At 30.8% G+C, this 12,017-nt stretch overlaps 1 protein-coding gene across 3 annotated transcripts; it reads right to left on the reverse strand.

Annotated features, from left to right (window-relative positions):
• Positions 1-264: 264 nt before the first annotated feature.
• On the reverse strand, positions 265-7,083 carry EMB2421 (FAD/NAD(P)-binding oxidoreductase family protein). Of its 3 annotated transcripts, none has more exons than XM_078969563.1 (11): positions 6,851-7,083; positions 6,307-6,389; positions 6,064-6,199; positions 5,495-5,979; positions 5,095-5,142; positions 4,803-4,977; positions 2,665-2,777; positions 2,249-2,345; positions 1,900-2,035; positions 1,656-1,815; positions 265-838 (listed from the first exon to the last, which is right to left on the reverse strand). In XM_078969563.1, the coding sequence occupies exons 1-11, from the start codon at positions 7,050-7,052 to the stop codon at positions 440-442; spliced, it is 2,034 nt and encodes a 677-aa protein (XP_078825689.1). In that variant the 5' UTR covers positions 7,053-7,083; the 3' UTR covers positions 265-439. The 3 variants fall into 3 exon arrangements, with proteins under 3 accessions (XP_078825689.1, XP_078825688.1, XP_078825690.1); XM_078969562.1 differs by having other exon boundaries at positions 1,900-2,122; XM_078969564.1 differs by lacking the exons at positions 265-838; positions 1,656-1,815; positions 1,900-2,035; positions 2,249-2,345; positions 2,665-2,777 and adding an exon at positions 3,135-4,050.
• Between the last annotated feature and the right edge of the window lie 4,934 nt (positions 7,084-12,017).

Raw genomic sequence — 12,017 nt, forward strand, 5'->3', positions numbered from 1 at the left:
TATTAAAAGAAATAAAAAAAATGATTTTTTATATACGGTAAAAAAAATCAAAATTATATATATTATTATGAAAATTAAAACGGTTCTTCATAATACAAAATTGTTTATAGTAAAGAAATCATTGGGATATTTTTTAGCAAAATGTTATGCCAACATGACTGGATTTGTCTTTTTCTGTGGATATAATCAATATGATTACGAAAAATAAATTTAACAACCAAAAGTTGATCAAAACACGAAAATATTAATTAACTAACCATAAAGTTATTAAGAATCAACAATTTATTAAATACCAATAACATATAAACGAATGTTCAAATGTACACGCTCAGCTTATTTATTCATATCCTATCATTATCATATTCTTATCAATAAACATATAACTAACATTTACTTTAAACAGATACAGATACAGATACTGATACAAATTCTCTACAAACTATGATCCTACAAGCATTTCGAAAACCCTTTTCATCTCTTGCCTAACATCACCAACCACAGCCGATTTGACACGCCAAGCGATATGATCATCGGGCCTAACCAAAATGGCGCCTCTATGTGTCATTTTACATATATCCCACCACGATGATGAACTTAATGGTGATCTAACCTCAACAACATCTACATAGTTTTCCCATGGTGCTAATGATGTTTTGGTTCTTGCATCTCCATCAACTAAACCGTTTGGCCACATCACACAAACCTTAACTACAATCTTGTGTTCTTTGGCGACTGTTAGTGCAACATGAGCTAGGCGATAAGATGAATCTATTGGCGCGATTATCAGAAGGAACTCCAGTTTGTCTACGGATATAAGATCCAATGTGGAAATTGTCGCCTAAAATAACATTATCGTGTGGATATGTTTTGTTAGATTACACGAATGGTCCCTATGGTTTGGGTAATTTGCACGTTTGGTCCCTAACTTATTTTTTTAACTCGGAAGGTCCCTATTGTTTGTTTTTGTTGCACGCTTGGTCCCTATCTTACATAAAAAGACTATTTTGCCATTGATTTTATAATTTATTTAGATAAACACATTCCAACCTCACTTCCACCTCACCTTACCTTACCTTATCTACCCCATCTTATTTAAATAAACTAAAAAATCAAGGGCAAAATAGTCTTTTTAGGTAAGACAGGGACCAAACGCGCACCAAAAACAAACTGTAGGGAACTTCCGAATTAAAAAAATAAGTTAGGGACCGAACATGCAAATTACCCCAAACCATAGGGACCATCCGTATAATTTACTCTAAATCATGTTTTTACACTATTTGAGGTGCATGTTAAGTTAATTACTCTTTAGCCACCAACTGTTTAAGTACCTCAATTATTAAATTCTACTCAACAGATCACTGAGCATCCTACCTGGCATGTTGTAGGAAATTTTTTTTCACATTGTGTCTACATGGCGCTGACATGGTGTTCACATCGATAACTATATATATATATATATATATATATATATATATATATATATATATATATAATTTGTAATCAAACTAATCCCAATTAATGTTTAGTGACTAATGAAGTAAAATTAAATGACAAGGGACTTAAATTACCAAAAGGGCAATAGTTGGTGGCCAAATAGTGAAATTAGCAAATTTGTAATAAAATTTAGGACATAATTAAGTAAAAGAGAAACATACCTCTTTTGTTTTGACTTGAGTCAACACCCTAATATTCATATGAGGCAACCTTGAGCCAGAATCTGCTGAAGGAATATACTCCCGCCTACGTCCACCTGGCGGTTCTGGCCCATGTCCACCTACCGATTCAACCTCAGGTACCAGTGCTCCTTCACAGTACCTAAAATGAACTTTGTTTGTCTGAATAAAGTGGTGTATGGATAAATGATGTTTTAAAACCGAGGGCAAATTTGTCAAAAGTTACCTGAAACCTAAATCTTCTGCAGGGAATTGTAATTGAAGGCTTTTTCCTTCTTGAAAAATGCGTTTTACTTTAGAAAGCCTAGAAGATCCAAGAGGATTGTTTTCGTTTAAGATTAAATCTGAGAGCTGTGCGCGACCTAAACTGAAAATTCCATTTAGCAGAGTCTTCTGTAGTGTCGAGGGTAAAATCGTACTTATTGAAGTGTTATTGATAGCTTGATGTACTACAATTTGTTTAAGAAAAAAAAAAAGAGAGAGAGAGAGAGAGAGAGAGAGAGAGAGAGAGAGAGAGAGTGAATTGAATTGTATGTTTGAGAGTAAAAAAGAATTGAGGTTTGAATTTTGAAGACCTGAATTTGCAATGGTTGGATCGAGACCAAGTGCAGCAGGAACTGCCATTGCTGCTTCAAAATTTTGGATGCTGAGGGCAGTATTGAACAGTGCAATCTGCCACACTCAAAAAAAAAAAAAAATCATGTTTGGCTTCTAGATTTTTGCAAATTGAATATTAGAGAGGGGGGGTGTTTGGTTTATAGAATGTTTTTGGCAGGAAATGGAATGAATTCGATAATAGAAACTGAAGAATATTAAATTTGATTTTACTTTTAATATTTTTTGTTTTTGTAAAAGAATATACCACTGATTCTTTTAATTTCAATGTGTATTAGATATAATGGGGGTATTTTAGATATTTAACAAACAGTTAACCTTCTACTGAAAGTGTGGGTGTAACTGTTAAAAAAAAAAAAGCAAGAAAGTAGAGTACCGGCCTACGCTCCATCTCATAAGTGGAAAGAATAGACATTGGAGCAATACTCTTCATAACTGCACTCAGCTTCCATGCAAGGTTATGAGCATCTTGAATTCCAGTATTCATCCCTGAAATTAATTTAATTAAAATCTTATGAATTCATATATCCACATGTACCAATAGCCATAGCCCACAATCCGATTTACTAAAATAAGAAAACACCAAGCTAGTGTCTGGTTTAGATGGAATTGCACCAGTGGAATGATTCATTCCATTGTTTTGCTTGATTCCTTTTGTTTTTTCAATTTGCATTCCTTAGTTAGGCAAGGGGTTTTTTTCTTCATTCCATCATGTGAAATATAAATCAGGTACACAATACTATATTTCACATGATGCTAATAAAAATTGTGAGATTAACAAGTGTATGGAATAATAGCAAAATAACAGAGAAACAAGCAATAACTTATTCCAAAAACTTTTATACATTAAAAGCGTATCAGATTCAATCTATCCATTTTCCATTAATTTCACGCATTAACAATCTAGAGTTCCCAACAACACGTTTACTTTCCTCAACAATATAACTACATAGCTCATGCTTAGGCTCTGGGCATAACCTTTTTAACTCAATCAATGGATCTTTCACCACATAACAATTATTATAAATTTCCCTTGCAGGCTGTACATGACCCCACCAAAAATCCGATAATGCTATTTTTAACACTTCCCAGTAATCTAAATCCCTATATATCCTAATTAAACTGCTCCCTTTTGGAGTCCACACATAAAAATCCATCCAATCACGATCCAAAACCCCCATCAATCCTTGAGCTTGTGGAATACAATTATATGGAACTTGAGTCCATGGGTAACCCTTTCTCATATCACCCTTATAAAATGGACATTTTATTTCTAACACCCCTCGGTAAGGCAACCCATAAACCTTCTTGTCGATTACCCCATCAGGAGATGCTGCAAGCCAATTCCAATTCCAATTCTGATTCTCCCCGGAATTCAAATTCCAGCTAACATGGAAATCAGGAAAGATAACGGAATTCCCGGTTATACGTATGTATCTTTTGAGTGCTTCCTCTTCTTTGATGTTATTCCAACAAGTGGAGAGGTTTCCTGTGAAGGGTTCAACAACACCTATCTTTTCCAGCCAGAGTTGGACTCTTCTATTGGGCCAAAAGCCAATAGCTTGTGCAAAAGTGCTTGCAGTTAGCTTATACATTCTTTGTTCTTCCCAGTTTTTGAACCTGTGTTTTAGACTGATGGATTCAAGAATCGAGTGACTTGAGGTACATAAAGATTTGGTTGTATGATGCAAATGTGCAACAAGTTGGAGACTTGGAGATTGGAGATGTGATTCATGAAATTTGAAATGCTTACGGCTGTTACCTGAGTTAGAATTATCAAAACCCTTAGTGCAATTTCACTATCAAGACCAATTTTAGAAAAAACTCCACAGAAAAAATGGTTAATTTCATAAAAGACGTAATACTTTTGCACTTTTTTTTTGTTTTAGAATGTGTGATATGAGAAAGGGTTACCCATGGTCTCAAGTTCTTCCATGCAATTGTATTCCACAAGCTCAAGGATTGATGTAGTTTTTGGATCGTGATTGGATGGATTTTTATGTGTGGACTCCAAAAGGGAGCAGTTTAATTAGGATATATAGGGATTTAGAGCATTGGAATGTGTTAAAAATAGCATTATCGGATTTTTGGTGGGGTTATATACAGCTTGCAAGGGAAGATTTATAGTAATTATGTGGTAAAAGATCCATTGATTGAGTTAAAAAGCTTATGCCCACAGTCTAGTCTAAACATGAGCTATGTAGTTATATTGTTGAAGAAAGTAAAATCTTGTTAGGAAGTCTTCTATAGATTGTTGATGCATGAAATTAATGGAAAAAGGATAGACTAATGCACTTTTTGTGTCCCATTTGTAACAAGTTTTTGGAATAAGTTATTACTTGTTCTATGTTATTTTGCTATTATTCTATACACTTGTTGCTCATCTGACAGTTTTCATTAGCATCACATGAAATATATATATATATATATATATATATATATATATATATATATATATAATGTACACAATACAACCGAACAAAACCTAAATAAACAAGGATGTTGTGTACATACCAAAACCACCAGCTGGAGGAAAGCGATGAGCGGCATCACCAGCAAGTATTATCCGGTTGCCACAAGCAAGATACTTTTCAGCAACTTCAGCATGCATCACCCATGGCTTTATATCCACCACATTAATGTCTTCCACCTCTCTCCCTACCAATTTCAAGATTAACCCCTTACATGTCTACAACAAGTTCAAAGAAAAATCTCTTTAGATTTAGATTAACATTAGCTGCTACTAAAACTAAAGATTCAAATCATGAAACAACATCTATAATAAGGATTAAGGAAAGAAAAGTACCTCAGATGTGAAGTCCTCAAAACTTTGTTGTGGTGGATAGAACGGTGTCTGTAAGAAAAGTATCAACCGAAATAAATAAATACCATTTTTAGCATTTAGATACTAGAGCAATAAAGTGAGGAAAAGTAAAGAAAGGGGGTTAAAATGTTAAATGCACGAAATATCGATGTATTTTTGCTTTGTTTATTATAGCATCCTACTTTTATTTTTTTTTCCTATTACAACATTGTAGTTTGAAAACTCTATAAAATTATAGCAATGTCATACAAATAAAAGTCCAAAGCCTTGATAAGATAATTCTGAAAGTATAATGCTGTAACAGGAAGAAATGATACTAGGATGATATAATACACAGATAAAGGAAAGTAGATTGCTATGAAAGGAGTCAAATTGGCAAAACCTGCAATACAAATTCTCCTTGCTTCAAGTCATGAGCAACAAGAACTCCAATGGCTCCAGGATTGAAAATAAAAAATAACATCCCAGGTTTCTCATACATCAAATAGTGTCCAAGTTCTTGACTAAGAAAATGAACACTCACAAGCTTTTGCATGTCTTTTTCACCTCTCAATTCTATTCCAACCAGATTTCTCACTGTACTTCCTGCACCATCTGCACCAATTAAGAACTGACATGGGATCTGCTTCTCTGTTTGTTTCCCTTCCTTTAAAAAAGATGTGGTCACATTGATGAAGTTATCAGTTGCATCAATAGATACACAATTGTGTCCCATTAGTATCTCCTTTTCCCTCAAGGGTCTATCATCCAATGACTCATGAGTACAAATACTAAAACCATTTGTTTCTAGTTGTTTCAATAGCAATGCATTCAGTTTGTATTGTGAGAAATGTGCCACAGATACTGGGCTCACACTCTGGTCAAAATCTGCATAAATACAAGAGAATAATTAGTAATCACCATAATAGCAAGTCAATATAATAAGATTATAAGAATGCATCAATGAGATACCTTGAGTTTGCATATGGTCTACTGATCCTATAGTAGAACCAGTCAATGATGTGCAGTATATGAACTTTCTCCAAAGCTCTACAGGTGGTTGACACCTTTGAATCTCCTCTGCTAATCCATCTAATCTGCGAAAAATCTGACAAGTAAATCTAGATCAAATAAGGTAGCCATGTTTAATGATGCTTCAACTTCTTTAACATTTTAACTACCTATTTCACTGGTTGAATAGCATAAAATACAAACCTCCATAGATCTGTTGTTGATAAAATGTGCTTGTGGATGTTTGGAGAAGGTCATGTTTCTTTCCAAAACTGCACACTTGACACCTACAGGAAGATCAAAATCAAGAATGCATGAGGAATGCTGACTCCAGTTTAGAGAAAAAGCAAAGAGTTATAGTATAAATTTGCTATCAACCAGAAAATGATTACTCAAATAACTAAAACTCCATTCAGAGGAATGTGGAGACCTACGTCTACGCGTTCAATAACTTTTTTATGACAATCAGGTCACTGAAGTTCCTCAAAAAGGAAATGTTGCATTTTCAGAGAGCAGCAGCTATGAATTAAACTGTATTCATCAAATATCACGGCTTGAATTTCAAATATCTTAGTACATATCAAACATGTAGTCTCCATTTTCTGGCAAACAATGATCAGCACCATTGACAAACTCAAGAGATGAAGTGAATACTTTCGTAAATCAAATGCTTTTCTAATTACATATACATCTACAAGAATATGTACCAAAAATAGTAATTCAATACATGTACACCACGAAAGAATACCTAATTTGGTAAGAAGAACAGAGAGAACAAGTCCAACGGGACCAGCGCCGATGATCAAAACTGGCAAAATCGAGTCATTCTTCGAGCAATTTGACGATAATTTTCTCTTCTGTATATATTCGCATGAATGCTTTCTATGATTTGCATATTTTATAAGAGAAAATCTATTAAATCTCCTACCTGCAACTCCTAAAACCCCCATTGCATAACAACATACGGAGGGTTTAGAGTTTAGTGAGACCAACCACCCTATATGAGCTCGCTCTATTTGGCTTTGTTTTCCTTTGGCGAAACAACATAAATGGTCCCTCTACTTATAATACTTTGAGTTTAGGGCCTTAACTTTTATTTTATCTCACTTTTGCCATTGTTTAGTATATTTTATGTATATGTATTGTTCAAATAAAAAGATAGATACGGATATAACCTCTATTTGACATGAATGGCAAATGATTAGTTTTAGCAAGCTTCTAAATAATGTTAGGAGTGACGTGGCAACAATTGCCAATGTCAAGTTTAAAGCTTTTACAAGCCGTGACGAGTCAAATCGTTTGTAAAGTGTGATTTAAGGGTTAAGGCAATGTGTATTATATATAAATAATATAATATATATATATATATATATATATATATATATATATTCTACTATTATTCATTTTTATATACATATATGACTTAAAGCGGCATTTTACTAGAGTGTAGTGTCAAGTATAAGACTTAGAGTCATGACGAGTTTTTTAGAACCTTGAGTTTTAGTAAGTGTACTGAACAAAACCTTGTTTTTGAGAATATGATTATACAAAGGGGTATCTGGAAAAATATATCAATAATTAACATAAAAAAAACCCCTAATAGTTTAAAGAGAGGTCCAAGTCTTTTTATATAAAGTTCTGGTGTTGAATAATTTCAATCTCTTAATAGTCCAAGAGAAAATAGAGTACCTTAACCCAAAACATCCCTCATAGAAACTATCTGAAATGCTCTTTAAAAATAAATAATTCACATCATTTTGTAAAACAAAATCATTTAAAGAGAACAATTTTGTGGATAATGTCTCAAATGGTCAATTTTTTAACAATTAAAAATCATTTAACTGCAGATGCATATGAGGGTGTATTAAATTAGCCAACAGACAATAGTTTAAAGTAAACATTCATATATTTGTCATAAATTCATAATAATACATATCAAAATACATAGGTTATGCTTGGACAGGTCAATAAGCATTTTCGAGGTAAACTCTTTAGGGTATTGGATTGAAATTTTAAATCACTAATTTTTACTTGGTTTAATTATTTAACTATCTAGTTATTTTTTTTATAATTCTAGTTAAAACTTCTAACCATAAATAACAGGTGTTAGATAATTGTTAAGAAAATTTTGATTTGTTGTTTAGAGGCCATATATCAAACATATTGAATGCTGATCGATTTAGGCGTAACTCATTCCAATCAAAGTTTTTTAAAACCTGCATGTACGTTAAGTTTAGTGATTTAAAGGAAATCGTATTCATTTTGTAGTACAAACTTACGAAGCTAATGTGTGATTGCTAAATTTCCAACTTTGATTTTTTATTGTTTTTATTGATTATGATATTAACAAATTGTTCACTCATATTGTCTTGCTAATGACATATGCTCATTTTAGGATATATGAATACTTTTACTATCAGACAAATTTATGTAGATATAATAGTATCTAATTTTAATTTCATGTCCCTGATTTTTCATAGAAGTTTTGAAATACTATTACTTATTAAATATTAATGTTGCATGTTATAGTTAAAATATACATGTGATTACTTGGCAAGAAGGTATATGGCATTATCCCTGTTTAGATAGTCATGTGTTCTAATCTAAATACCACATGCCTTTGTTTTTTTTCTTCTAAATCTACTATTGCATCAAACAAAAACAAAACACAATGGTAATGACTTATAACAACTCATTTTGTTTGAATGCAATAGTTCAATATAATCATGACTTTAGTAATTGTTATCAAATGGATTCATGTCATATTTTGGCCACCAACTAGTATATGTTTGTTTTTATTAAGTCATCAATATTTTAATTGTATGTGTTAAGTAGTTACTACTTCTATATAACATCTAAGTTGATGAATTTTGTTTACATTATGCCTTCGTGGTGTTGCATGGTCATGGTGTTCATGTGGACTTTATTATTTAATTTTAGTTATATAAAAAGTAAGCATAATTTAACATGTAGATAAAGATAGGTTTACTTTTATTTTAATAGAAAAACAATATCCATCTTCATCTTGATGGATTCTATGCACAACTTCCTCCTAATCCCTCGTTGATAAAATAAATAAATAAATAAATAAAGATAGAGCAAAAACAACTTCATATTTTGGGAAAATATTGTTGCGTTTAGGGATTTATGGTAAAAAAATGTGTGTTCTTAAGTTTTAACATTGTGATAAAATTCAAGTTTCAAATAAAGATGAAGATGGGATGCAAACAAAAAAACCATTCGACGAAAGCAATGTCTTATGCAACAAAACCATTATCGATGGCAAACCATTTACCATTATCTTCGATTATTTTTATAGACACATTTTGTTTATATATCATCACGTATAATTATTTTTGTATGATTTATTAATTTTTCTTAATGGTATATTTTATGTATGTAATTGTTTGATAAAGTTTTTCTAAATTCTATATTGAAACAAAAATATTATTTATTAAAGGCCAAAGAGTATAATACATTGAAGTTAGTCGTCTTTTAAAATTAAGTGCAAGATTGTCAAGATTTATGTGGAATGAAGATATATTAAGGGTCCTCGAATTGAAAGTTGACTCAAGTTGAGGGACCACTTGATCAATATAACTTTCATCAATATAACTTTCTTCCTTGTAGTATAGGCTTACGTGGTCACTAAGCCACCAATTGTGATTATATGGTGGAGTATAGAAACTAAAAAGTTCTCTTACCTCTAACTTAACCTAATAATTTTTTTTCCGGGAAAATTACAAAATTAATCAAATACATTAATTACTTTACAAATTTAGAAAAGAAAAATAGAAATTACAAAAATAACCACTAAATTCGTAGATAGAAAAGTCTCATCTGCGATTTTGGCTTTCCATCTGTGAATGTACAAGTATCTAAATCACAGTTGTGTTTTAGGTACTTGTACATTCGCAGATGGAAAAATCTATCTGCGATTTTTGTTGTTCATCTGCGATTTTCAAGGTGAAAATCTATAAAATGGTTTTTTTTCTTCATTTTTCACTCTTCAATATAGAAAAACTCTCTCTCTCTTGGGAATTTCTTTTGACGATTTCTTGAAGAAAATGAACGATTATTTCAACAATCCCGAAAATATTGTTAGATTTTAACTTTTTTTATGTTTTAATTAACATTTATTTAGTATATATTATTATTATTTTCTTATTAATTGTGTTAGTTAGTGTAAAAAAATAAAATTATATTGTTTGTAATAGGGTAATTTTGTTGTATTTGATAGTTTTAATATTTGTTATTAGTAAAACTTGAAGTTTAAATGTTATTTTGTTAGTGATTGTATGAATGTATAAGTAGAGATTACATAGAGTGTGCATCGGGTAGTTGTACATTTAGTAAAATGGTTAGAATATGCTAATTTTTTAAAGTTATTAGTTAAATAAATTGTTAGAATAATGTTTACAATATTTTTTGATTAGTGGTTTAAGTTGATAAATTGGTATAGCATGGTTAGAATATGTTATATGTCGTTTCTATAGTTGTTGTATAACTTGAAAACTTATATATTCTTATCGTATAATTGTTTTTATAAATTGAAAAATGGTTAAAATAATATTTACAATATGTGTAGAATGGTCGTTTGTATATTTTTCGTATAAGTTGAAATTTTGTATATATTTGTTGGTGAAGTATAAAAAAATTTATAGTATGGTTAGAAAATTTTATAATATGTGTACAATAGTCGCTTGTATATTTGTTGTATAACTTGAAATTTTGTATATATTTGTTATTTTAGTAGAAAAATTTTATAGTATGGTTAGAAAATGTTATTTTATATAATTTTAAAGTTCAAATTGTTTGTATATTTATCGTATAACTTGGAAAATTGTTAATTTAGTTGTCGTTTTAGTTGAAAAGTTGTTTGTTTATATGGTTAGAAAATGTTATTTTATATAATTACAAAGATAAAAATCGTTTATATATTTGTCGTATAACTTGGAAAATTGTTTATATAGTTGTCGTTTAAGTTGAAAAATTGTTATAGTATGTTATTGTTTTTTAACGTAAATATATAAATTATTTATTAAATATTTGTATTTGCATTGTTTTTATTATTTATGTTATTGCATTTAATAATCATATATATTAAAATGAAATAGTTGTTTAGTTTTCTAATATGTTATTGTGTTTTGTGCGGCATGATTATAATAATTTCAATGTGAAAGCTATTGTAAACTTAAAAGGATTGGGATGTAACATATGGGAAATATTTAAAGTATTAGATATTGTCAAACGTGATATATTTAGAGATACGATATTTGGTTACTTGTTGGACGTCCCTCGTTTACAAGGGGACAGATTGTTGTTCCACAAAGTGTTCATTCATCAGATACGGTCGGACGTTGTTTTATCTCCAGATTGAATAAAACGGTTATATTTTAGAATAGGCGATACAAAAATGGTATATAGACCGGAAAAGTTTTGTTTGATAATCGGGTTGAAATTTGGGGAGTATCCAAAAAACATCGGGAAAAAAATGTTAGAAAAAATAGTTAGTAGTAAAAAAAGATGTTTATTGCGTGAGCGGCTATTTCCGAACTACACAAATAGTTCGGTGAAAATCGGTGACCTGAATTTTTTTATTTTAAATCAGTCATTCTTAGAAGTTGACGACGCCGATGCAGTTAGAGTATGTTTGATATACATTTTGTGTGAAAGTTTTTTGGGAAAAACAATAAATGATCGGGTGCCACACTATTGATTTTTTTTTTTTTTTGCTGTGAATTTGGATGTCTGGAACAGATATTTTTTGTTTACTTTGAAAGTTTTATATTATTAATGTTAATTTATATTATAACTAAAAAAATTTTGTTTTGTTAGTTTCGCTTAGGGTAACTATTTATGGGATTTTACGTATGATGACCTTGAGGATACATGGAACAAGATAAATAAATATT

This window comes from Lactuca saligna, chromosome 8 (genome assembly GCF_052625555.1).
Source record: "Lactuca saligna cultivar CGN05327 chromosome 8, ASM5262555v1, whole genome shotgun sequence".
NCBI lineage: Eukaryota > Viridiplantae > Streptophyta > Magnoliopsida > Asterales > Asteraceae > Lactuca > Lactuca saligna.

Bases quoted from the DNA above. Each gene is read 5' to 3' on its own strand.
- EMB2421 (XM_078969562.1), bottom strand. From the start codon at position 7,052: ATGGGGGTTTTAGGAGTTGCAGGTAGGAGATTTAATAGATTTTCTCTT. The intron at 2,346-2,664 runs GTACTCTACTTT...TGAGTGTGGCAG, and splicing joins ATGAGATGGAGCGTAGGCCG to ATTGCACTGTTCAATACTGC. The intron at 839-1,655 runs GTATGTTTCTCT...ATGTTATTTTAG, and splicing joins CTCAAGTCAAAACAAAAGAG to GCGACAATTTCCACATTGGA.